We start from the raw sequence: 27,247 nt of genomic DNA on the forward strand, positions 1-27,247 counted from the left end.
CTTTTTATTTTGAGACAGGGTTCTGCTAAGTTGCTTAGAGCCTAAATTGCTGAGGCTGGCTATGATCTTCCTTCCTCAGCCTCCCAAGCCTCTGGGATTACAGGCATGAGCCATCACTCTAGGCTGCCTCAGACCTCTTTATAAGGTAACAGAGTCACATGGTTCAAACATCAAAACAATATAAAAAGATCTACAACAAATCCTGGTCCTACCTCTGCCTATCAATCCCATTTCTCCTGCTTCCTATAGATAACCATTTTTTTTTTTTAGTTGTAAATGGACACAATACCTTTATTTATTTTTATGTGGTGCTGAGGATCAAACCAAGCGTCTCATATATGTTAGGCAAGTGCTCTGTCACTGAGCCACAATCCCAGCCCTATAGGTAACCATTTAAGCAAATACAAATATATTCTTATTTTCTCCCTTTCCTCCACAAAATTTAGCACACTGTATACTATGAAACATATACTGTTTCATCTTTTCTTTTTTAAACTTAATCTTCCTTACTGTTGCTTCCTGTAGTCCTAATTATGGCACCTTTTAACCTTTTCAGGTTCTATAATTACAAAATAGGATGGCATACCTGTAACTGCCAAACTACCTCATATTTTGGAGCAAGATATATTATTATTTGTCTATTGTTCATATTTAACACGAATCATGGTCCTCAAGGCATCAAAATGTGTTCATAATATCCTTGAAAGAAGAGAGAGCAGCATTCTATTCTACAGTGTGGTTCTTACCCACTTCATAGTTAAAATAGTTATTTAGTCATTGGGCTGTACTGGATATACTTTATTCTTAAGTAATGTACCTAGCAACTTGTAAATATATGAACAGAATATCTTAAAGAGAACTGGTGAGACTTGGTTTTCTTTGTCCTCTTAAGTCTTTATGGTTGTTACTTCTGTTGTTAAATGGTCCCTCATGGAGCTGACCTGATATCATTGTCTGTGAAAATGTCTTTTTGATTACTGTGGGTTTTTTGTCCCTTTCACCATGAACCCAGGGCTTTGTACTTGTGAGGCAAGTGGTCTTCCATTAAGCTACATCCCTAGCCCCCCAAAATAGTTTTTAAGGAAAAGTACTGGGAAATGCCATGCCACAGCAGACCTATTTCTCTGAAATGTCTTTAAGAATTCAGCATTTCATATCCCTAGCCACTGGAACATGTTAGCATTGATGCCTCTATGGTTTTTTATAAGGAGTAGACACTGGGGCTGGACACTTTGACACTTGCATGGGTCAAGGGGTATATTGAGTGCCTACAACAAATCCCACATATAAATACCTATATATACTGTCCTACACTGGTTCCCAAGCAGGAACCAAGGTTTGCTACTGCGTAGTCCCAAGAAAATTTTGATTGCTAACACCTTAGAAGAGTCTTTCAGAGACTGGAATTTTGAAACCATCTGTTCCATTGTTTCTGAGATGCTATGTTGTGATACATCAGTTACTTCACTGTGTCTCCAAAAGTTTGGCTTCTCTCAAAACATTGACTTCCCCTAAGGGCTTGGACTTGACTTTCGCTTTCTGGAAGACAGAGTCCCTTTCTCCTCCCTAGTGTTAGGTTATTGGTGAGTTGGCATTCCCTGAAAAGATACAGGGTGGGGCCCCAGGGTCCCCAGCCCCCTCAGAGACCAAATCAGTGGAGAATGGTCACTTACCTCCAACCTTGGACATTTTCACAACATGATTCTCCATCCTCTTCCATCCTGTCTGCTGCCAAATATCTATATGCTGTGGGAATAGGAAGACTGGGAATGGCATTCAAAACTACAGAAAAAGCCACTTTGAATTTACCTAGAGGAGGGATGTCTTTCGTACATTTGGATACCTCCCCAGGACTGTCACAGTCACTGAGTTTCTCTTTTCCTAAAGCAGTCACTCACTCTCTTGCAGTTTCAGTAATTTATTGATGTCTCAGCTAACCTAGGTACCCCCTTTCAGGACATTTCAGCCATCAGGGTCTTTTAAGAAGCCCATTCCCTACCAGAGGAGTTATGCTATTTTCCTTTTGTCTGTTCAAGTGTCCTTAACCAGCCTCATTTTTCTTCAGCTCTTCCACTTTGTCAATATAGATCCTCATGGCATCCATCTTGGACATCCCTTTGTTCCCGTTCCATGCCTCCCACTTTGCTTTAGCTTTTGCATCTGAGTCAGGAGGGGCAGCGATGTTGCAGTCACCCTGAGTGGCCTGTTTGTAGTAGCTGTATATCAGCAGTTTATCCTGATCGCTCACAGGACGTTTCAGCTGCTTGATCGCAGCACAGGCGAACTCAAACTCCACTTGCATATTAGAGTACCTGAAGCTGGGTGCTTCTGTCCTTCTAGATGATATCTGGTGCTAAAAGCTGGAGGGTGGAAAGTTGTAAACACATGAGGCTGATGATTAGATCTTGGGAAGAGGGGGGGGGGAAAGGAGACAATGTGGGAAGAACAGAGGACATTTGTGTTTTTTATGAAGTACAGACTGAAAACTAGAAGTCCACTGGATTGGATCTGCCCACAGTTCATTTTCTGGGGAGGACTACCCATCAAAGTTTCAAAGGCCTCTGTGAGCCAAATGTGGTGGCACTTGCCTGTAATCCTGAGGCCCAGGCAGGAGGATTGCATGTTCAAGGCCAGTCTGGACAAATTAGGGAGAATTACTCAAAATAAAAAGGGCTGGGGATATAGGTCAGTGGCAGAGAGCTCCTGTGTTCCATCTTTAGGACCAGAGGGCGAGGTGGGGGAATGTTCTATGATCCCGGAAAATTAAGCAGCGGTGTGCTGCTGTCCTGAGGAGCAGTATGGTATGAAGAACATTGAAGGCGATTGGGTTAGTGTCTGTGAAGCTCAGAATATGAGACCCTGGGACCCACCGCAGGGAGGAAGCCTCTGTGACCTGAGTGTGCTGGTTGGTGGGCAGCCCAGGAAGGGCATTCAGTGTGAATGAACTGTGTGTCGGAGCTACCCAGGGTTCCTGGCTTAGGGTGAATGCCGGGCCAGGAACTAACAGACCTCCTGCACACAGGAAACAGGACTGGGCCAGGGGACTGTGCAGATGGTACCGGCCTGTTGGCTGGGGAGAGGCCTGGGGCCGAGAGGGGGAGCTGTGCGCTTGACAGCCTTGGCGCCGCTAGCTGGTTGGTGAGGAGCGCGCGTGCGCGGGGAACAGCAGGCGGTCAGCGCAGGAGTAGAACTGAGGCCTTGGGCGGGGCCTGTGGCTCCGCCCATTGTGCCGTCGCGTCGGCGCGGAACTCGCTCCTTCGGAGGGGGAGGGGCGGCCCTTGCTGCCACCGGTGTCGCCGCCATGGACTTAGGTGGGTTCCCGGCTCCCCTGTCCCGGTCAGCCCCGGCGGCGCCCCGCAATGCTCCCCTAGGGAGGGGTGTCCTTGTACACTCTTCCCACGGCGCACTCCCGCGCGGCCCGGGCCCAAGAAAACCTCAGGCTGGGGAAGGGTTTGAGGGCCAGGAGGTGTCCTTGGAGACCTGGGGTCGGGAGGCCGAGCTATAGCTGGGGCTCCGCGGCCCTCTTTTCTGTTCTGGCCCTCTTATCATGGGAAAAACCCGAGCGGCTGTGAAGCTGGAGCCCCTGAAAACAGACGGGGTTAGTGCACGTGCTTTGGAAAATGCCGGTGACCTGGCCCCGGGAATCATGGATGTTCTTATAGTCTGATTTACTGAACGTGGACTAAGTTCTTAAGCAAATGTCCCCACCCCAGGTCTCCTCTTCGTTAAAGCGGGGTTGAAGACTCTGTCTTCCTAGAGTTTGGGGGGAGTTTTCATTGCAACCACGTGTATATAGTGTTGGGTACCGTGCTTTGTGCACAGCAGCGCTAACAGTTGTGAGGAGGGGTTACATCCGCTGAGGTGGCACTTTTTGAACCTGCGAGCAATTGATAGTCTTCATAGGCAAGGCCTGGAAAAAGTGGTGAGTTTACAGAGCAGATAGATATCATTTGGCTCCTTGCCAAACCTCCCCACCCCGCCGGTTATATTCTTAAGAAGATAAAGAGGGTATTCTGCGGGAGAGGGGAGGAATGTGAGGTACCCCCAATATGTGCCAATCATAGTCAGCTGTGGAGAAATGTGGACCCTGTCCTCAGCCAGCTTTTCAGTGGTGGAATGGCAGCGGGAAGAGTTTGGAGCAGTGCAACTGTGATGATTTCTGTCTCAGCCCCACTACTGTGGTTGTGACATCCTGAGCAAATTTTGCCTGAGTCTCAATGATCCCATCTCTAAAATAGGAACAGTAATTCTCAAAAGGATGTTTTGAAGATTTAAAGATCTTACACATGTACCACTAGCACAGTGCCTGCCAGAATAAACAAACACTTAGTAAACATAAGTAGTGGACATTCACAAGTACCAGTCACCTATTAGTAATAAAGTACTTGGAGTTCTCCCAGCTAATAACTGCTCCCAAGAGTTAGTGTCTGGAAGGCAGGTGTTGGGACCCAAGCATCTGCTCAACTGTAATGATAGTGCAGTAAAATTTAATTTACAGTTATGAGGGAATGTATTTTGGGGTTCTGAAGGAGCAACCTGAGCCAGAAAGAAGGACCGTAACTCTCAGACACCTTTAGAAGTCTAACTCCCCACTAGGAGCCAGAATGGATTGACTTCACAAGTGAGTTGCATAGGAGTGCTGATCCTTGGCTTTTGTGCTTCCCTAAATTGTTGGTAGGGCAAGATAGCCTTTAGTTTTCTGGAATCAGTATTTTTTAAATTGTATTTTTAGTTGTTAATGGACCTTTATTTATATGTGGTGCTGAGAATCAAACCCAGTGTCTTACACATGCTAGGCAAGTGCTCTACCACTGAGCTACCCTAGAGTCAGTATTTTTTTTTTAATATTTATTTTTTGGTTGGACACAATATCTTTATGTTGTGCTGAGAATCGAACCCAGGGCCTCGCATGTGCTAGGTGAGCGCTCCACCTCTGAGCCACAACCCCAGCCCTAGAGTCAGTATTTTTAATACTGACTCCTAGACTGTGAAAATGGGGAAGATGTGCTACCGGGAGCATGAGAGACTGAGGAAAGAATACATCTCTGGGGCCTGGGAAAGGGAAGAGGAGTTGAGAACACCAGTGAGCTGTGTTTGCACTCTGATTTGGTTTTTAGGCCAAAGAAAACACTTAATAAAGACCTATATTCTTCCATATATATATATTTTTTTTGGTACTGGGGATTAAACCAGGGTTTCTTAACCACTGAAACACACCCCATCTTTTCTATTTTGAGACAAGGTCTCACTAAGTTGCTGAGGCTGATCTTGAACTTTCAATCTTCCTGCCTCAGCCTCCAGAGTCTCTGGGATTACAGGTGTGTGCCACTGTGTCTGGTGTTCTTTCATGTTTTTGAGTTGGGGAAGGCAAAGATTCTGGTCCTACCAACAACAGAAGGGTTTTGGGGAGACCCAACATTTTTGGGGGGTATAACTCAGGGGCACTTGACACAAAGCCACATCTGGAGCCCTATTTTGTATTTTATTTAGAGAAAGAGTCTCACTGAGTTGCTTATGCCTCACTTTTGCTGAGGCTGGTTTTGAACTTGCAGTCCTCCTGCCTCAGCCTCCTGAACCACTGGGATTACTGCACCCGGCCAAGGGAGACGAACATTTATGGCATGTTATTCAGGCTCCCAATAGCCTGATTTTTACTGTATTTTATTTAACCCATACCTTCTCCCATCCTTCAGAGACGGGATCAGGAGAAAATAGCACCAACCCAATGCCCAGGACTCAACTTGTACATTTTCATTTGATCTTTAGTTATATCATGAAGACTATATTGTACAGGGGAAGATCAAAGAAGTTAACTCTTAGGCCACATCGCATTTGAATGTCCAAACTAGTATTTGACCCTTCTATCTACCCACCAGTTTCTGCCACAGAAGTTCTTAGGCCCATGAATAACTTGTCCTCTGACTGGAAAAAGCTCCCGGGTGAACTGTTTCTCTAAAAGGGAGGAGAATGTTTGAAACCTATTGGCAAGGCTGTGAGAAAAAAAAGAGGAAAGGTTGGGCTTGTCTGTTTCTGTGCCAGAAGCTTTGTGGCCTTCTTAGTCTGAATCATCACTGAGAAGTTGTCACGTCCTATAATACACATTTTGTGGCCTCTGTAGTTCACCGCTGTCTCTTATCTATACCCTTCTCCCCAAATATGTAGGCCTGCCTTTTGTGGGAGGGTCTGGCCTCAGTAGTCCAACTTTTCCTTTTCATGCTGTTCCTGAGGGATCTCATTTACTTTGGTTTTTGTTAGCCCTTCTGGGCAGATACCTTTCAGACTCACCTTGAGCTTCAACCTTGCATTGCCATTGCTGGAAGACTTCCTTTATGTTCCATGTTAGACTCCAAGTAACCAAGTCTGACCTTGTCTTCCCTCTAAACCTGTTCTCATTCTCTATTCCTTATTTGCTATAGTATCCATCATCCTTACAGTTCCCAGTGTAGGCAGCTTGGAAGTCATTTTTTTATTCCTCAACTAAGCCCTAATGACTGCAGTGGCTTTTACAACCATCCCTTTTTCCTCCTCTTCCACCAAGGTCACTGAAAGTCCTTATCCCTTCTAACCTTGATAATGACAGCCAGCCTAATAAGTGCTGCCTCTCTCGGCTCTGCTTACTATTTTGAAAACTTTACATTCTTATTTTTCGTCCTTCTGTGCAGGACCCTTGAATATCTGTGAAGAAATGACTATCCTGCATGGGGGCTTCTTGCTGGCTGAGCAGCTCTTTCGCCCCAAAGCATTGGCAGAAATGACAAAGTCTGACTGGGAACATGTTGGACAACCCATTGTGGAGGCCTTGAGGGAAATCTCTTCTGCCTCAGCACATTCTCAGCCTTTTGCCTGGAAGAAGAAAGCTCTGATCATCATCTGGGCCAAGGTCCTTCAGCCCTGTCCTGTTAGCCCTTCTGACACTGAAATTCGGTGGCAGGAAGATGTGTTCTTCTCAGTGGGCAACATGATTCCTACTATTAATCACACAGTCCTTTTTGAGCTGCTCAAGTCCTTAGAAGCTTCTGGGCTCTTCATCCAACTTCTGATGGCCCTGCCCACCACCATCTGTCGCACAGAACTAGAGCACTTTTTGGAGCACATGACTATTGATACTTCTTCCAGGGATGTGTCCTTCTTCCTCGATGTCTGGTGGGAATTGATGAAACACAAGGACAATAAGCAGGACCCCCTCCTCTCCCAATTTAGGACAATGGCCCATAAGTACTTACCTTCTTCAGATGAGTTCTCTCATCCTCCAAAGAGGTTTAAGTCGGACCCAGATGTGTGTCCGACCATGCCCCTATTGGCCATGTTACTTAATGGACTGAAGCAAATTCAAGACAGAATCCTGTCCCTTGGGATGAAGTGTTATGCATTAGCCAACTTAGCTGACATGCTGACTGTGTTTGCACTGATGGAAGATGACCCCCAGGAAGTGTCTGCAGTCATGTATCTGGACAAACTGGCCACAGTGATTTCTGTGTGGAATTCAGACACTCAGAACCCATATCACCAACAGGCTCTGGCAGAGAAAATAAGGGAGGCCGAGCGGGATGTTAGCCTGACCTCACTGGCCAAACTCCCCAGCGAAACCAGTTTTGTGGGGTTTGAGTTCATGCACAGTCTGCTGCAGGAGTGGGGAGAAGAGCTACAGGTCATGCTCAACAGCAGCCAGGGGACAAATTACGATAGCTTCCGGCTATGTGAAAGTCTGACTTCCCTCAGCCAGAATTTGAAGCTCTACCTGGATACCACTAGCTTGTCTAAGGAGGAGAGGCAGGTGGTCTCTGAGCTGGCAGAGTGCGTCAAGGATTTCCTGAGGAAAACCAGCAGGGTACTGAACAAAAAAGGGTTCAAGGACGAGGACATTACTGCCTCTATTGCCATGGCCATTATTGAGCAGAAGATGGACCGACACATGGAAATGTGCTATATTTTTGCTTCTGAGAAGAAGTGGGCCTTCTCAGATGAGTGGGTAGCCTGCCTGGTAAACAACAGGGCTCTCTTCCAAGAGCCAGACTTAGTTTTAAGGCTGTTGGAAACAGTAATGGAAGTCAGCACGACCGAGAGAGTCATCCCCCAGTCTCAGATCAAACAGGTGATCATCTTAATCCTGGAATGCTATGCAGACCTCTCTCTACCAGACAAAAATAAAGTCCTCTCAGGTGTCCTGCATTGCTGGGGGCGAAAAGGCCTCTCTGAAAGGTTGTCGGCTTATTTGGAAGGTTTTCAGGAAGACCTAAATACAACATTTAACCAGCTTACGCAGAGTGCCTCTGAACAGGGCTTGGCTAAAGCTGTTGCCTCTGTGGCCCGCCTGGTAATATTGTACCCAGAAGTCACAGTGAAAAAGATGTGCAGCATGGCTGTGATCAACCTTGGTACCCACAGGTTCCTAGCACAGATTCTCACTGCCTTCCCTGCCCTTAGGTTCACAGAAGAGCAAGGTCCTAATTCACCCACCACTTTTTTGGTATCCTGCCTCAAAGAAACTGTCTGGACAAAGTTCTCTACACCCAAGGAAGAAAAGCAATTTTTGGAGCTCCTGAGCTGCCTGATGAGTCCTGTGAAGCCCCAGGGGATTCCAGTTGCTGCTCTTCTTGAGCCAGATGAGGTGCTGAAGGCATTTGTCCTGCCTTTCCTGATGCTGGATGTTGAAGAGGTGGACCTCAGTCTGAAGATCTTCATCCAAACCCTAGAAGCAAATATGGGCTTAGAGGAATATTGGCTCCAGACCTGTTCCCCATTCCCCCTCATCTTCAGCTTGTGCCAGCTTCTAGATAGCTTCAGCAAATATTGGCAATTCCCCCAAGAGAAACGGTGCCTCTCTCTGGATGGGAAGGATCTGGTGATCCATATCCTAGACCTCCTCTGTGAAACTGTATTAGCCAATGCTGAGACCCTCTCCCCAGATACCTGGATCAAGTCCCTCTCCTGGCTCCACAGGAAAATGGAACAGCTAGACTGGACTATAAGCCTGAGACTGAAGAACTTCTTTGAGGGCCACTTCAAGTGTGAGGTGCCAGCCACACTTTTTGAGATCTGTAAGCTTTCTGAGGCTGAGTGGACCTCCCAGGCCCACCCAGGGTATGGGCCTGGCACAGGGCTTCTTGCTTGGATGGAATGCTGCTACATTTCCAGCAGTGTCTCTGAGCAGATGCTCTCTCTTCTGGTGGTGGACGTGGGCAATCCTGAGGAGGTCAGATTGTTCAGCAAGGGCTTTCTGGTGGCCTTAGTGCAGATCATGCCTTGGTGCAGCCCCAAGGATTGGCAGTACCTTTACCAGTTGACCAGGAGACTATTGGAGAAACAGCTCTTACATGTCCCTTACAGCCTGGAATATATTCAGTTTGTTCCCCTGCTCAACCTGAAGCCCTTTGCCCAAGAGCTCCAACTCTCTGTGCTCTTCCTGAGAGCTTTCCAGTTTCTCTGCAGCCAGAGCTGTCGTAACTGGCTTCCTATAGATGGCTGGAGCCATGTGGTCAAACTCCTCTGTAGCAGTCTGACCAACCTTCTGGACTCAGTTAGGTTGATACAGTCGGTTGGTCCTTGGGCTCAAGGACAAGACCAGGACCTGACCCAGGAAAGCCTGTTTGTTTATACCCAGGTGTTCTGTCATGTTCTACACATCATGGCCATGCTGCACCAAGAGGTCTGTGAACCACTCTACGTGTTAGCCTTGGAAATCCTCACCTGTTATGAAACACTGAGCAAGACCAACCCCTCTGTTAGCTCCTTGCTCCAAAAGGTAAATGAACAGCGCTTCTTATCATCCATTGCTGAGAACATTAGCCCCAAGGAGCGGCGCCAGACCCTGCTGCAGAAGATCAGCAACTTCTGACTTGTGTAGGTCAGAAAAAAAGCTGGGCCACAACATGGTAGTTCTAGAGGGCCTAGAGCTGAGAAACACAAACTATAGTTATGTGAAATTGTACACAAGATAAAAGGTATATGGCAATAACAGTGTAAAGAAAATAGTTTCTTAGGTATTTATAACATACAGACTAATAAAATTCTCTTTTGAGTTTCATCTAAGTGTGTGTATTATTATTATTATTATTATTATTTTTGATATTGAAAGTCTCCTTTTTCAAGAGCCATTTCAACATTTGATATTTTTCATGAGCTATCTTGGAAAGGGTGGCAACTTGGGAAAACTAGCCCTGCCTCTGCCTCTGATTGGCCCTGTGATGTGTGTCCTTAAGAGGCCTGCACTTTTGAAAAATGAAAGGACTGAATAAGAAAAACTTAAGTGTTAAGGGGATAAATCATTGACCATAAACTCATGGATTCTACCCAGAGATCTGTCAGAGTCCTAATTCCCATCATTTAGCATGCTCAGAAGGGACTATGCTAAGGCCAGGTCTGGTGACAGCAGAGATGTGCTTAGATGTTGGGTATAATTACTTTCTGCCTAAAGTAGTGGTATCCTGGTTTTGACGGATGAAATCAGGGAACAGTGTGTGCAGAAGCATAAAACTTAGAATGTAAGATTTATAAGTTATTATTGAAGAATGATAATAACTGGTTGGGGAGATGAGAGAGAAAAGTAGATGTACCTCACCTCCTGCATATCCATACCCTCATTCAAAAGGGGGCACTTAATCAGGTTCTTTCCCCCACCTAGAGTAAACTTTGTGACCAAAAATCAGGCTTCCACTCCGAACGCATTGAGATTCACCTATGTAGAGAAGAAAAGACCTAAAGTTAAATGTCACCACTGGGCTTGACTCAGGCACCTTCAGTGTATTCTTAGGACCAAAAACCAACATGTTAAAAATATGAGCAAAGCCCTCCTGGAGGCTAAAAGCATCAGCACACATTGCTAGTGATGTGAGCATGAATCGCAGGAACAATAGCACACAGCAATCAAGTGAGGTCACAGGACGGTTCTAACAGGAAATCAGTATTGATATATTTCACAAAGGACAATAAAGTGGGAAATTAGTGCAATTTAATCACCATATGGATGACATATTTTGATAGTAAAAAACAAAAACCCATAGCATTTTACATTTTAAATGGCACCTATTCAAGACTGAAACAGTCAAAATTGGAGACATATTCAGTCCTTTAAAGTTCATGGACAATGAATTAAAAGGCACTTTTAAAAAGTCTAGATTTTTACTACCACTTGAAAAAAGTCATGGTAGCAGAGTGAAACCCATCTCAGTTGATAAGGAATGATTAGTGTTGGCACCAGAGAATCCTATTTGCAAATGGGGGTGAAGGGGTCGATCTATAGGTCGTGCTTTGGCCAGGCTGGCTGCCCTCTTACTCGCTAGCCTCTAGAGCTAAATGGCAGTATACTCAAAATGGAAAGAGATTCTGGCTTCTTGGGAGGCTCTGGGAAAAGTACTCTATGGTCTAGGATGAGACATTCCTTGGTTTGGAGTATAGAAGTCCATTTCCACTTTATAGGAAAAGGACTGTCAGATGGAATTACCTAGTAAATAGCTACTGGGACGATCATTTCACTTTGCCCCTCTAGTTTTTATGAAAGCATCCTATACATACAGAAATAGGGAAAGCTGTGCATGAGGGGTCATGCTAAAAGGGGAACAGTACTTGTGACTTCTTGCAACAAGCTCATAAGTATGAGCCTGGTTTTTCTACCAAGTCAGCCTGTAAACGTCCTGCTGACTTCTACTGCCTCCAGACCCACTTAAGTGCTTCACATTCCCAGCCCTGCGTCCTACCCACTGCCAAGTGAAACTTGTGGTTGGAAGTCAGTAAACAAAAGAATTCCTTGTTGACACAAATGAGAGATGAGGCAAAGGACAGTAATGGGCTACGTAGTAAACAATAAAAAACTACATACCCACGATGATTTTCCCAGGCCAACACTGCAAGAATACATTATTTCAAGAACCAAGTCATCCCTTGCTTCTGCTGGCCCAGTACTGTGGATATTACCCTGAGTGGTTGGAAAGGTGGGTGCCCAGGCACTGATTAACCTGGTCCATCAATCTTCACATTCCATGAGTTGACTTCCCAGAACTCTTGAGATAAGAACCAAGGAAGAATCCTCAGGCTTGTAATTAAAGCCACCTTGCTGCCAATGAAGGTCTGACAAGATCCAATAGTTGTGTAACCAAGAAAAAAGTGCTTTTGCAAAAGGGCAGGTTAGAAGGAGGAGGTAATAGGAATATTTTTTAGAAAATCTCAAATCCGTCTGCTTATCAATCCCCAAATGCCAGAGGCCACACAGGGCACAGTTTGGTCCATGGAATACTGCATTGAGGAGGCAGCTAGTGTGATGAGGTGCCCTCATTGCCTGACTTGTGGGAGCAATTAACTATCCTTTTTGGCTCGGGCACCAAAGAGCCGGATTGCCTTCTTGCACAGCAGAGCGAACCAGTAGAGCTGGGGAGCGATGAGGAAGGCATTGGCCACGTTGCAGTAAAAAGGGATATTGAATGGCACCTCGAGTAGGCTTAGTCCCTGGTGTTCACCATAGGACCAGTACATGAACGGAAAAAGAAGGATCCGACAGCAGAAGAAGGTGGCCAACGTCAAGATTCCATTCACCTTGTACAGGAGAGTGTGCTGCTGCTTTAGCTGAAAAAGAAAGAGAAGCAGAATGAAGGGCAACCAAGAGGCGAGGTCTCAGGGAGCCACTAGCCCAAGTCTCCCAGTGGTAAATGAACCATTCAAGACCCAGACTATTAAATTCCTTGACACCCACACATGCATCTAGTTTTTTAACACAGAAAAGATTATTGAGCACTATTGTATTAATACACACATAGAGCCTTATAGTTTTCTCAATAGTGATATTAAATTTGGCCTAAGCCACCCAGCTAATGGGGTCACGGGAAAAGTGGATTAGAACAATCTGATCAAGGAAAACATATAGTGAACTGTCCCAAACTTTGGTCAAATCTACAATTTCATCTCTATAGGCCTGAATGACCAACTGACCTTTAAGTTTGTTAAAGGACATCCTATCCCACTATACTTGGCTTTAACAGATTTCTTCAAACCCAACAATCTCCAAAGGAAAAGCAAAGTCTGTTCCCACCTAAACTATTTTTGTCATTTCACTCATACATGCCTGAATCAGAATTCTGCCCAGTGACACAAAGGGAGTGCTCAGTTCTGCTGTGAAGATACAGCCAACAAAGAAGTCTCCAAGGTTTCCCCGGAGCCTCTGTGGATGAAAGGAAAAAAGGAAATAAGTAGTGGAGGTTAAGAAACCACTGGAAGGAAAATTCTAAGTAGGGCTATTTTTTCAATGAGAGACAATGAAGGGAAAAGAAATGCTAAATAGGCAAGTGTAGATCCAGTTAATATTCTGCTGCTTCCATAGCAATAGCACTTTGATGGCCCAATCTCTGGGATCCAGAGGCAAATTCAGATAGGATGCAATCTTTCTCTGAATGTCAATGACACCTGGAAGAACTCTGTAGCCTACTTTTGTGTATCTAACTTAGTTGTGCAAGGGTACTGAGCCTGTTCATCTCAACAAAGTATGTGCTACATGGTGGGGTCTCAAAGCAATTAAGAGAAGACTCCTTAAAGAAAGTAATGCTCTCAGGTGTGATGGTGCACACCTATAATCCCAGTGTCTCAGGAGGCTGAGGCAGGAAGATCACAAGCTCAAGGCCAGACCCAGCAACTCAGTGAGGCCCTACGCAACTTAATGAGACCTTATCTCAAAAAAATAAAATGGCCTGAGATGTGGCTCAGTGGTTAAGCACCTCTGAGTTCAATCCCTGGTACCAAAAAAAGAAAAGAAAAAAACTTAATGTAATTTATCTTTCTTTTTCAGAATATTCTAACAGTAAAATACCTGCTGTCATTCAGTACCACTGAATGACATAAGTAAACTCAGAGCCCTTGTTTCTTCATTTATGGTATACAGCTTATAGTTTCTAATATTTAGCAAGCTGTAAACTCTTAAATAAGTGTGTGCCACCTGGTAGGCACTTTTGGAATAAAATTTTGAATTTCTCGATGCATTCCCATTTCTGTTCCTTTTTGAATAGATTTTTAATAGAAAGATGGATCTGGATAGCCATTATGAGGTCATTTGCTTTGAATAGTCTGTTTCTGTGACATGAGAACACTGCACACAGTATGCTCTGGTACTATTATTATTAGTTTTATATTTGAATTTTAAATCATTTTTACACTGTATTTAACTAAAAACAGAACCTTTGACAAATGCCAAGGAATCCAGAAAGCTGGAAGACTCCTAAAAGACTCTGTTGGTAAGGAAGATCACAAACACTTCAGATTTAACAGGGCAATCCTCTCTTTTTTCAAAATACCCAGTAATGGTCAAGATACCCAGTTCAACAGGAGAAAATGAGCGACCACAGCTGCTGTCCTCTAAGGCCATACCTGTGCGACAGGCACAAGGACAAACAAAATGACTGCATGGTGTGTGATCATGAGGCGGTTTTGACTCAGGAAGTTTCGAATAGTGGTGGAGTGTCCAAGGTCTCTGGTTCGGTACCACTCACAGAGGTACATGGCGTAGGAGTCATAGACCATGTATGGAATCAAAAACCAGACATATTCTCGGGCAAGCCAGTGCCTGAAAGAAAACATATGGATGGTCTGTGAAATAATTATGGATGTCAATTAGGAAGGCTCTGAGCCAATTCTCTTCCCAAACATGTTCCCTTCAGCTTTGTACTTAATCAGATTATTACTCTAAACACTACAAGGAAGATGTTGAAACTGATAAATGAGAGTGGACAACTTTCTCTAAATTACAGGGCAAATTCATGAGAGTCAAAAGCAAAAAGTAGGAATTCTTTCAGCCTCGTGTGTTCAAGTAACTGCTGTCATCATTTGCTTGATTTAGTTACTCATCTATAATGGATTTCTGGCATTTTGTGATAAAAGCTGACTTTAATATACAAAAATTCACAAATGATTCAATAGCCCCACCAAGAACCCTGTTTAGAAGGTATTCGAAATCACAAATCCAATCTTTCCAGTTTAACTCCTCAGTTGCTCAACAGTTGGGAGTTTTCCAACTTAAAGCCTATGAGTTTCTCTGTCATCTGCATGCAACCCCAGTCTAGGGAGTTTCTGGGAAGAAATCCTGGCCATTTTCTTTACAATTCTATAGCTAATCCCAGTTTCACTGGCTAAGAAAGCATGCCTGGAAATGAGTTTGGAGCCCAAAGACCACATTACAGCAGAAATAAAAGGAGAGGGGCTGGGGTAAGTCAGTGTTCTCATTTGTTTGTCTAATAGGATTGAGTCAATATTTGTGAAATCAAACTGGTAGTTTTATTACTTCTAGAGTATATTAGAAGGAAAAAAATCTCAGCAGTTAATATAAACCTTCTACAGAATTTTTGTGTTTTAAAAAAATTGAAATTGAATTCATATACTATGCTGGGAAGGATTAGATTCACTCAGCAAATTTTTTATTAAACACCCATGTGTTAGGTAGAAGAAAACGAATTTCAAACTACCTGACCATCAGAATCACCTGTAGTGCTTATTAAGGGACCCACTTCCCCAGAGTTTCTAAATTATATGCCTAGGGCTTCAAATCTGTATTTTTAATCTAGTCTCAGGTGAGTTTCTAAGGAGTCAGTCCACTGAATTGCAACCCTGGGAATATACAGAGGGTGTCACATGCACTTCAAATGTTCCTGAATGACTCCACACCACAGCATAACTAATCAATAAACTATGAGTAGATGCAAATTAGTACTAATGAAAAATAAAGTTCATTTGCAGGTGAATTAATTAGCCAGGTTCCATGTGGGCAAAAGGCAAAATACTCATTCTGCCTATTTATGGTCTCAGTTGCTTTCTTGAAGCAATTAGAAGTAAAATGATGACAAGAACTACTAAAAGGTTGACTGAAATTTAACTGGCCTTTCCCCTTGAATGGAACCTGGAGTTTTAATGTTTTGCACCCAGTACCAATTCAAGAAGATCTAAAATTGTGACTCTCCAGTAGAATTCCCTGAAGACTTATTAGCAAGATAGCTAGACTATAATCTTAAATACAACTGGCCTGGGACTTTTCTTTGTAAAATGAAGACAATAATCCTCGTCTTAACTTTCCTGACAATCACTGTGAGGATTAAAAAATGAAAACTAGGGAAGTCCTTTTATTTTTTGCATATTGAGGATCAAACCCAGGGCCGCACCAGTGTGGTGGTTTACACTATAATCCCAGTGGCTTGGGAAGTTGAGGCAGGAGGATTGCACGTTCAAGGCCAGCCTCAGCAACTAAGTGAGGCCTTAACCAACTCAGTGAGACCCTGCCTCAAAAAATAAAAAGGGCTGGGGATGTGGCTCAGTGGCTAAGTGCCCTTGGGTTCAATCTCTAGAACCAAAATAAACAAAAACAAACAAACAAACAAAAAAACAGGGCCTCACACTTGCTAGGCTAGCACTCTACTACTAAGCTACACTGCCAGCCCTATAAGTATTTTTCAGTATAAAAGGTACTATTCAAATATAAGAGCTTCAATGAGGAAAACTGCCTAAAGCTATGGCAGCCCATGTAAGGATCTAGAGCCGTATAAGAAATCTGATTAAATTCTTGGCCTCATACCATACTCTGTACACAATTTTGAGAAATGGATAGATTCTCCCTCCCATCTATAGACATTCTGTATGAAGTATAGATTGGGAAAGCAAGTAATAGAAAAATATTTGGGTGTGTGATCTAAGAATCCTCAATGGTCTTTTTAAAAGATGATTTAAGCCAGATATGGTAATGCACACCTGTTTATCCTAGCAACTCAGGAGGCTGAGGCAAGCAAGAGGATCCCAAGCTCAAGGTCAGCCTTAGCAACTTAGCAAGACCCTGTCTCAAATAAGATAATGAGAGCTGGAGGTGTGGTTCAGTGGTAGAGGGTCTCTGGGTTTAATGTCCAGTACCACAAAAGGAGGGGGAAAAAGAGAGAGATAGATCTAGGTGCCCTTAGCACAAATTGTGCACCCATGCAGAGATAGAGGGAATAGAAATGTGTCACTCTACTTTGCAAACAATCTAAGGCATAAAGATACATAAAATATAGAATCTAAAATCCAAACCCATTTTTGCTACTGAATATGCCTAAGCCCCTAAATTACTCAGATTCTGACAGGGGTAGGGGGGAACCACCATGGTGTTTCAGAACTGTAAGTTAATCATGTGTGAATAGCTTTTCTTGAAACACCTAGTGTTTGCTTGCTGCGCTGCTCCTCATGTTAACTAGTTAACTCAAACTAGAGGCTACCTTTATGTTAGTTTAATCTTTGCAGAGGAGGCAGGTTTCAAGCTGATTTGATAAACTGCAGGCAGGAAGGAACTTGCTGCATGATCAGAAAATGCTAATTTAAAATAAAAACTGAACCAAGTCCAACAAATGCCGTTAGCCTTTGGCATATGCAGTGAAGGTCACTTGGCCCCATCTTCTCTTAGCATCTATAATTCAGTACCAATAATTGGTTTTGATTAAAAAGAGGCATAAGAAGAAAAACATGAAAATCTTCACAGCAGGAGCAAACACAATTAAGATTGCAGGTCATGGTGACAGAGATGCCTTACTCACCCCTTGCATTTCCTGTCTTAACAGGTGAGAAGCAGGAATTGGCATAGTCAGAGAAGAATCAGGAAAGGCTGTCAAACTTTCCCTGCATATCTGATTATCACTCTTCAATTTAACTGGCTGTGTGTGCGTGCATGTGCATGTGCATGTGTGGGCTCTGGGGATTTAACCTAGAGCCTCCCACATGCTAGGCAAGCACCTTACCACCAAGCCACATCCACATTCCCAGCCCTTTCAACTTAACTGGGAGAAAGTGACAATGATTCTAAAACACAGGTGGAAAACAATGGCCTTTTAAAAAGTGCCATCATTGCCCAGATGTAAATAATACTGAAGAAAATAGACCATTCTGGCCTTAATTTATTATTTCTCTCACTGAAGCTGCACATGGACGCACATTCCTGAACTGCCTCTAGATTGAGCTCTAACAGACATACAAGTCAGTATTCTGAAGACACCAGAAACCTCTTCATCACCTTTAGCAAATCCAAAGGAAAGTCAAGAGCAGCATCTGCAGGGAAAGGGGGAGAGGTGGATTTTTTTTTCCCCTGTCAATAGGAGGGACCTTATTAACTGCACTTGCACTTATCTCTGCTAATGCATACTCCAGAGTTAAGAACCCACTGAGATCATTTAAAAGCACTAAAAATCATACTCCTACTTCTAAATAATTTTCACACTTATAAAGAACTTGAATCATACTGTTCTCCAATGCCACCTCCAATCAGACTCAGACTCTGCTGCTCTCTAGCATTTCTTAGTTTAAACTTCAATTTCTTTTCTCCTAAACCCGGGATGCTTAAAGAACAAGGAGAGGGGGAAGGCACTAATTATGGTGCCTGAGATTTCCCACCAGTCATCCACTTAACAGCATGTTTTATAAACAACTGGTGCCTGTGAGCCACTACAATTTGAAAACTGGAAAAAAAGTTCCCCAACCCTGTTATACTTCTTTCACCGGAGAATAGATGTTACCTGTCTCTGATCACGTCGCTACAGGAGCGGATGATGATGATCCCTGACCCCGTGGCCAGCACAGCCTGCACTGAAGAAACCAACCTAAAGTGGGACAGAGAAGAAAAATGAAAGAAAGCGCGCTCCATCTAGTACTGCGGACAGCATAAAGCCAAACTCTTCAACTTTCTCCTGGGCGGAGGAAAATGGTAAGGCGGCCGCTGGGCCCTGCGACCCCCACAAAGCACTGGCAGATGTGAGCAGCAGGCTCCAAAAGATACACACACATTCCCTCCTGACACGCGTGGACAGTCCTCCGCCCTTGTCCCCTCTCTCTTCACGCAAAGGGTCTTCGGGAAACTCTGGCAGGCGCAACACGGAGGGGCAGGAGCAGGGAAGTGAGGGAGGGAGCCCCCTCGCTTCCTGTCGCCCCCCTTTTCCGCCCTCAGTCTAGCGCAGGGGCGGTCGCCGCCGGGCCCGGGAGCCTTGCAGCCGCGCGCGGCCGGGTGGGGAGGGCAGCACCCAAGCCCTGGACTAGCAGCCCGGACGCACCGCGTACCTGGTGCTGATCGTCACGTAGTCGGTGTCGGTCCATTCCAGCCGCGAGCGGCGCAGCGCCCAGGTGCAGAGCGCGAAAAGCCCAGGGAAGAAGAGGGAGCCCCAGGCCAGCGTCAGCAGCATGGGTGCTTCGGGTCCTGCCGCCTCGCTCGGCACCGTTTAGCGTGGCTCAGGTTGGCTCCGCGCGGCTCGACGACTGGAGCGGCCCGCCCGTCCCTATTTCTAACCTCCACCCTCCGCCCCCGCCTTGGCCCGCGGCGACTCCGGCAGCCGCCGGGCGCTGGTCCCCAGCCCGCAGCGCGGCTCTCCGCGTGACCAGCGCGGCGGCCGCGATAGGCGCGGGCCCGCGGGCGGGGCGGGGTCTCGCCGCCGCCGCCCCTGGGCCGGGAGGGTTCCCCGGGTTCCCCCGGCCGGCCGGCGGTGGGCGGCGGCGGCGAGCAGCTGTCCCCACCTGAGCCGCTGTGCGCGTGGCCGAACGGGTTCCAAGTACGCGGACCTGCGCTCTGGACAAGCAACGCGCGAGTGTCCGCCAAGCTGAAGAGTGGCGGGAAGCGCCGAGGCTGTTGGGCTTCTGTTCCGTCACTGCGGACGCCTCCCCCTCCCCCGCGGACCTCCTCTCTTCCCCAGACCCAGGCAAAAGCGGGTGGGTGGGTGGGTGAGGGCAGAAAAAGCCAGGCAGGAACGAGCGTCCGGGCCCGATCCCCTACCATCAAGGCGGGGCGAGCCCTCGGCAGGCGCACTGCCCGACGCCAACAGTGCGGTGGGCAACTCTCTTTGGGGCAAGAAAGGAGTGGGCGGTTGGGATCGTGGTCTGTCGCACACCTTGCCTTATCTATCAAGCAATCTTGCTTTCGAATGGGAATCTTAAAGAAGGGAGTCCTCTGCACGGCAAAGGTGTCTTTCCCACATCCCCTAACTGCTGCAGTTTTTTCCAGAGTGGAGACCTCTCTCATTAAATCTTGCCCCAGAATTCCGCAATTCCTTTCTCTGTTTTGGCTTTGGGTTCAGATACTGTCCAGTCTTGGTAACTTTTGTTGTTGACAACGTGTTCTCCAGCCAGATGCCCTAAACTTGAATGGATTAGAATCAATCTTATTTTCATTTAGCACCAATCACATGGACCAGTACAATAATTTAAGTATTCCTGGCTTCTCTCCTCTAGGGAGAGAAGTTTTAACTTTGGTCTGCATCTTCCTCACTTAACAAAAAGCTCTGGGGGTGGGGGGGCAGGCTGATACAATTAATTAATTCCTACCACAAATGAAAAGTACTGTGGGTCTCTTCAAATCGCCAGCAAGCAAAAGCTCACCGAAGTCCCATTCAAGGGTTTTGCAACAGCTGGGCTCAGCCTCTCTCTGCGCCACTATTTCCTCAGTTATGAAATGAGAAGGAGGCTGGATTACAAGCTCTTCAAGGCTCTTCCAGCTTTAAATTCTTGCGATTCTGTGACCTCTATAAAGTGTCAGACGGTTTCTGCTAGATGCCAATAAATTACTTTTAACATATCAGTTACTAGTACAGAAATATAGAGCATGAACACAGCTTTTGTTTAAATTTGTAGTTAATTATTAATCTGGGAATGTTTCATAGTTTAAAAGATAATTTCCCTTTATTAGTAGTACTATTGTTATTAATTAGGCTGTGATCTTTTGGGGCAAAGACAACTTTTAACTTTTCCAACATGTTGTTACAATGAGGAATTTAGCTGACAATACAGTAGGAGAAAATCCAAAGAAAATCTGAAATTTAATCCACTTGGGGAAACATCTGTAACTCCCACATTCACATATAATATACATGGTGAAATTTGAAAGACACTTTAATTTGGTACCAAGATGTTTGACAAATGAGTCTTCCTGGATTTTCAAATTTACACGTGGACAAAGAATAGCTATCTGAACTTTCCATTCCCTCCAGAAAAACAAATCTCCTGCATTCCACTTTCTATTCCCTACCCATATATCCTGGTCACCTCCAGCCCCAGTTTTTCAGAGTGACAAGTGTTTACAAGTCCTCCCTGCATTCTCTCAGAGGGATCAGCAACATGCCCCAAATATACTAACACTTTCAAGTGGTAGGAACCAATCTATCCTCTAGACAAGAAGCTGTTTGTACACTTTTTAAGGGGACTTTATGAAGTAAAAACAAAGGAGATGCTTCACCTATAGAAATAGCAAGTAAAATCAGTTTCCAACATTATGCCCAATGAAATCACCAGAATGTTTAGGTTTAATCACCATAAAGCCGACAAGTACAAACATGAACCTTGGATTTTCAAGTAATCACACCCTTGTGGGAAAATGATAAAGCCAAATCAAATGCACCAAGCCCTAAGTTAAAAAAAAAAAAAAAACAAGCTTAAGAGTTATAAGGTTTTTCTTTTCTTTTTTGGTGCTACAGATCCAATCCAGGACTTTGTACATACTAAGCACATCCTCTACTACTGAACTACATCCCCATCCCTCTTCAAAAGTCTTGAATCAGCTGGGTGTGGTGGTGCACACCTGTAATCCCAGTGACTCCAGAGGTTGAGGTAGGAGGATCACAAGTTTAAGGCCAGCCTTAGCAACTTTACAAGGCTTTCAGCAACAGTGAGACTCTATCTCAAGATAAAAAAATAAAAGGCTAGGGAAGTAGCTCAGTGGTAAAAACTGGGCTCAATCCCCAGTTTAAAAAATAAAAATAAAAACAGTCTAGGATCAAATATTTCATTCTCCAGATTTCTATGTCTCTTCTAAGCAAATGTATAAATTCATATTCTTATCTGTCTTTGCATTTGAGTAGCAAACATGCTGCTTATTATTTCTATGTATGTTTCCCCACCAGACTTAGCTTTTTGAAACAGAGTTTGTCTTTGCATTTTGTACTTAAAGTTAGGTCCGGCACATTTCAAGGGGTCAATGAATGATACTTTTTAAACCTAATGTTTACTGAGAATTTTTATTGCTATATGGAAGGCACTATATCAAACATTTTGCTTGCATTAGTTCATTAATTCCTCTTAACAATATGCGGCAGGGTGGAGGTGTATGTAGAGAGGACAATATAAGACCCAGTCCTCAATAATTATAAACTTGCCCAAGATCACATTGCTGGTGGCAGAGTTGGAATCTGAACTCAATACTTTCTGCCTTCAAGGTCATGTGTTTAATGACTGACTACACTGCTTTCAAATTTGATAAGCAAAGAGAAGGTAATCATTTTTTAATATTTATTTTTTAGTTTTAGGTGGATACAATATCTTTATTTTATTATTATTATTTTTTTTAAAGAAAGAGAGAGAGAGAAAGAGAGAGAATTTTAATATTTCTTTTTTAGTATTTGGTGGACATAAGATCTTTGTCTGCATGTGGTGCTGAGGATCGAACCCGGGCCACACGCATGCCAGGCGAGCGCGCTACCGCTTCAGCCACATCCCCAGCCCCTATTATTATTTTTTTATATGGTGCTGAGAATCGAACCCAGTGCCTCATGCATGCTAGGCAAGCACGCTACACTTGAGACACATCCCCAGCCCCAAGAAATTAATCATTTTTTACAATATAGTTTTGGATTAATAACCACTATTCCTAATTGCTTGCTCACAAACATAAATGTAGGGTGGCATTTATGGGCTCTGATGCTGCTATTATTAACACCATTTTATATTTATATGAGACTTTTATAATTTTTCTAGGTACTTTCATTTATATTATCTCCATTGGTTCTCAAAGTAAGCCAGTGAGGTAGGCTGAACATATTATTAGTTTCCTCTTACAGATGAAGAAACCAAGGTGTAGAACTGATTTGCCACTCTGTGAAGGGACTAGGTTCCAGAAAGACAATAGGGCTCCTGATTCCTGTTCTAGGGTGATTTTTTAAAATATTTTTTTTAATTGTAGGTGGACCCAATATCTTTATTTTATTTTTATCTGGTGCTGAGGGTTGAGCCCAGTACCTTCCACATGTGAGGCGAGCACTCTACCACTGAGCTACAGCCCCAGCCCTCTAGGGTGATTTTTAAACTATTTTATGCCATAGTATTGGGATTTAAGGAGTTTGTATCATTTTGCTACTTGAGTGGGTTTCAAGAGTGAAGTCTGGGTGACTAGATGCTAAGTGACGACTCATTTACCAACTTTGGAATCTTAATCTTTGAATAGGGAATGTACAAAGCTCCCAGTTTGGGAGGGCTCTGGAGGGATTCTTCTGCCATTTGAGGTACACGATTGTAATTTTTGATCCCTTTTTTCCTTTAGAGTAGGCCATATTCTAGATACCATTATTTAGGATAATGGGGAGAGGATACAGGGACTCTCCCCATGTCTGCTACCTGCTTTCTCCAGTCTTACATTGAAAATATCATACTTACATGTGAAATATTTGGGAAATCTCAAGTGAATATCATAAGATATGTGGGCTATTATTCTGATCAAAGATATTTTTCCCTATCCAGAAAAATGATTCTACAAGAAAAACAATTGAGATTCACACAGGAAACACCTTCATATTGAGCTTCAGAAATAAAAGAGAAACTGGTGGCACATGCCTATAATCTCAGCCAATCGAGGCTGAGGCAGGAGGAGCACAAGTTTAAACTCAGCCTTGGCAAATTAGCAAGGCCCTGTCTCAAAAAAACAAAACAAAAAAAAAAATTAAAAACGGCTGGGGATGTATCTCAGTGACAGAGTGCCCCTACGTGCCCAGTACTGCCAAAAAAGAGAGAGGAAAAAAAGAGTTTGGAGGTCTCCATCATTCATCCACTTTAAAAATCCTAATAGAGAAAACCAAAACCTATTCTAAAATAAAAGTTATTTTGTTTGGGACCACACTTCAGAGAGTGCAAAGGAAGGAGGATAAAAGAGAAATGAAGTGATAGGAAGAGACACAGAGAGAAAGTTATAGCACAGGAAGAAGATACATCAAAAGACACCAAGACAGGGGCTGAGATTGTGGCTCAGTGGTAGTACATTTGCCTAGCATATGTGAGGCACTGGGTTTGATTCTCAGCACCACATATAAACAAACAAATGAATAAACGTCCATCAATAACTAATAAAAAATTGGGGGCTGGGGATGTGGCTCAAGCGGTAGCGCGCTCGCCTGACATGCGTGCGGCCCGGGTTCGATCCTCAGCACCACATACCAACAAAGATGTTGTGTCCACTGAAAACTAAAAAATAAATATTAAAAATTCTCTCTCTCTCTCTCTCTCTCTCTCCTCTCTCTCACTCTATCTTTAAAAAAAAAATAACTAATAAAAAATTTAAAACAAAGAGAGAGACCAAGACAACTTTGGAGGCTGAGATAGGAGGATCATAAGTTGGAGAACAGCCTCAGCAAGTTAGCTCTGATTCAAAAAATAAAAAGGGCTGAGGATGTAGCTCAGTGGTAGGGTCCTTGCCTAGCATGCATGAGGCCCTGGTTAAATATCCTGAAGGGGAAAACAACAACAACAAGATAGACACAATTACAGGAAATAAAAGGGGCAAGATACACCCTAAGTCACAGGAAAACGAACACAGAGATACAAATCCAGAGACTAGTATTCACAATAATAATGGAAGAAGAGGAAATGGATAGAAGACAGAGAAAGACAAAATGAGGCATACAAAGAGAAAGAAAGCAACAGATTTTTAAGGAACATTGTTCCAACAAAAACCATATGGCATTTAAAGACACATGGCACAAATAGGGAGGTGACTTGCTCCCAGGACTGACATGTCACCAGGAAGAAGTTACATACTCTCTTCTTAATTTCTCCTTCATTTTTGTACCCAATAAATGCCTGATAATTATAGCCTTGCACTGATATGGATTTGTGTGTTTCCCCAGATGGAAGGGACTTTCTGGGAGGCAGACAGCAGTGAGGTTGGGATCTGAGAACCTGAGTTCCAGTCCTGCCTCTGCTATCCATAAATTGCCTGACATCCAGCAAACAACTAAACTTTCCATGTAAAAGAGAATTCCTCCACCTGCCTCACAGGGCTGGGAGAGTTAGGTGAGTAATGTTCTTAAAATTACATGTTAAACTATGTGCTGGGTATAGACAAGGTATTATTTTCTTTATCCTGGGTCCCAATAGCCCAACCTCCTGCTATTAAACTTCTCCCTAAGCATCTATTGGATTGAAGATCCTCTTAGCTGGCTTTAGCCACCTCCAGACTGCAGCTTCCTCAGTTTTATTCTGGATTATTTGCAAAGCAAATTGTGGGTCTAAGAGGCACAGTCACACCCCAGGCACATGGTTTCTGCAAACAGTGACCACAGCTGCACACCACAGGGAAGTCTTTGCTCTTGTACACAATGATAATGATCCCTGTCAATAAAACCCATAATTTACACAAAGAACCGATTATATAGTGCTTGCTTTTGTGTATTGCTTTTTATTTTTCAAAGTATTTTCACATATCCATTTCTTTTGTGATAAATGCAGAAATTGGCTTTTTTTACAGAGTCACACCCACCTAAAAGTAGGCATTTCTAAACTCAGGTTTAAACAAGATTCAAGGACATTGAACCATTATGGAAATTACCTTTGAAATAAAGCTAGAGAAACCAGTAAATTCCTGTGAACAAACTCAGCTGCTTTCATAAGTTTTCAGATCAATAATTTTCAATGTCTTCATGTCTCATTGGTAATTTCATAAAAGGTTTATTTTGCTAATTCAAGGCAGGTGACCTTTTTTTTTTAGTTTTTTTTTAATTATAAAAGGAGTATATTAAAAAGTAATACAGGGCTGGGGATGTGGCTCAAGCGGTAGCTCGCTCGCCTGGCATGCGTTCGGCCCGGGTTCGATCCTCAGCACCACATACCAACAAAGATGTTGTGTCTGCCGAGAACTAAAAAATAAATATTAAAAACAATTTTTCTCTCTCTCTCTCCTCTCTCTCTCCTCTCTCACTCTCTCTTTAAAAAAAAAAGTAATACATGCCCACATAATCACAAATATTGCCATCACTGAGAGTTATTATTGTTCATCTTTTGGTAGAATTCTTCCTAGTCCTCCTTATGTGCATTTCTAATATATTTGATTGAGATGTCACTTTAATTTTGAGTATCAATATTTTATTTATAAGCATTTTCAATGTTATTTAAAATAAAATTTCACAAACTTCATCTTCTTTCTTTCTTTTCTTTATTTCTACACCACCACCACCCCCCTGCCCTCAGCAGGGATTAAACCCAGGGACATTCTATCACTGAGTTACATCTCAGTCCTTTTTATTTTTTGAGACAGAGGCTCATCAAGTTGTCCAGGCTGGCCTTGAGCTTGTGATGATCCTCCTGCCTCACACTCCAAAGTGAGTAGGATTATAAATATGTACCCTCATGCCTGGCATACACTTCATTTTTAGTAAGCTAGAAGTAATTTGACATTTGAATTATTATAGTTTACCTTTCAAAGAAGGGAGAGCACGTTTCCACATTTGTTCACAGATCATACAAATGAAACCTTTTTAAAAAATATTTTATTTTTTAGTTGTAGTTGGACACAATACTTTTATTTTATTTTTATGTGGCGCTGAGGATCGAACGCAGGGCCTCGCACGTGCTAGGCGAGCGCTCTGCCTCTGAGCCACAATCCCAGTCCATGAAACCTTCTTTTTTGGTAACTTTAATCTTAAAAATATTCAGCACTTAAAGTTAGCACTCAGTTTCAGTATTGAGAATGAGTATCATAATTTCTATAGAAACCAAGCTCCTATTTAAGTATCTAGTTTTTTCTTTATATAGGCTAAAATTCCTTTTCTCCCAAGCAGAGAAAATTCCCATGTGCCAGGTAATATAACAGAGCTTCCTGGCAGAAGTCTGAGAAGGATTTTATATAATATTAGAGCAAGACAATGGACAGTGAGCACTTGCTAGCTAAGATGTTGTTGCCACCTTCCTTCTTTTATGTATTATAAGTCCGTTGTTTGATTATGCAATATCATCTGTGACATTACTGGTTTGCATTTTATGTTTTCTTTTATTTGGACTATAAGGGCCATGCTCACTCAATCTGCTGCTGTTTAATCCTCTACTATTGGGGTCATGGCCAATATAACAGTCCACTCATAAATTCTCAAGAGAGAAAAACATTGTTTCCAAAGAAACAATTAGAAGATAAAAAGCTCCCTCTTTTCAAACAATACACTAATTTATCAAGAAAAAAATTTAAAAATCAATGGAAATATAGGAGATTAAAATAATTTAAGTGGCTGGATATAAGATCAATATACAATATATAAAAAAC

At 43.4% G+C, this 27,247-nt stretch overlaps 3 protein-coding genes across 14 annotated transcripts in view; 1 reads left to right on the top strand and 2 right to left on the bottom strand.

Moving 5' to 3' along the window:
- Positions 1 to 434: 434 nt before the first annotated feature.
- Positions 435 to 5,313, bottom strand: LOC101974096 (diazepam-binding inhibitor-like 5). Its single transcript, XM_078042608.1, has one exon. It carries the CDS (start codon positions 2,300 to 2,302, stop codon positions 2,042 to 2,044), a length of 261 nt encoding a protein of 86 aa, XP_077898734.1. The 5' UTR covers positions 2,303 to 5,313; the 3' UTR covers positions 435 to 2,041.
- Positions 3,172 to 10,024, top strand: Gemin4 (gem nuclear organelle associated protein 4). The gene is made up of 2 exons (XM_005327882.5): positions 3,172 to 3,311; positions 6,663 to 10,024. The coding sequence occupies exons 1-2, from the start codon at positions 3,302 to 3,304 to the stop codon at positions 9,833 to 9,835; spliced, it is 3,183 nt and encodes a 1,060-aa protein (XP_005327939.1). The 5' UTR covers positions 3,172 to 3,301; the 3' UTR covers positions 9,836 to 10,024.
- The window catches only part of Tlcd3a (TLC domain containing 3A), a 31,282-nt gene continuing 9,776 nt past the window's right edge, over positions 5,742 to 27,247 (bottom strand). The window contains exons 1-7 of one of the 12 annotated variants that reach the window (XR_013436239.1): positions 19,030 to 19,342; positions 18,492 to 18,575; positions 14,344 to 14,539; positions 13,052 to 13,147; positions 11,816 to 12,555; positions 10,559 to 10,675; positions 5,742 to 9,893 (exon numbers count right to left, since the gene is read on the bottom strand). Coding sequence is in view for 8 of the 12 variants with exons in the window: in XM_005327884.5 (XP_005327941.1) it covers positions 12,289 to 12,555; positions 13,052 to 13,147; positions 14,344 to 14,539; positions 18,492 to 18,575; positions 19,030 to 19,151 (765 nt within the window). In the remaining 4 variants the exon portion in view is untranslated. Of the gene's footprint in view, positions 9,894 to 10,553; positions 10,676 to 10,931; positions 12,556 to 13,051; positions 13,148 to 14,343; positions 14,540 to 17,992; positions 18,028 to 18,491; positions 18,576 to 18,755; positions 18,939 to 19,029; positions 25,851 to 27,247 lie in introns of those variants that run through there. The other 11 variants (XR_013436240.1, XR_013436242.1, XR_013436241.1 and 8 more) reach the window with 11 other exon arrangements.

This window comes from Ictidomys tridecemlineatus, chromosome 3, assembly GCF_052094955.1.
Source record: "Ictidomys tridecemlineatus isolate mIctTri1 chromosome 3, mIctTri1.hap1, whole genome shotgun sequence".
Lineage (NCBI taxonomy): Eukaryota > Metazoa > Chordata > Mammalia > Rodentia > Sciuridae > Ictidomys > Ictidomys tridecemlineatus.

Bases quoted from the DNA above. Each gene is read 5' to 3' on its own strand.
- LOC101974096 (XM_078042608.1), bottom strand. From the start codon at position 2,302: ATGCAAGTGGAGTTTGAGTTCGCCTGTGCTGCGATCAAGCAGCTGAAA.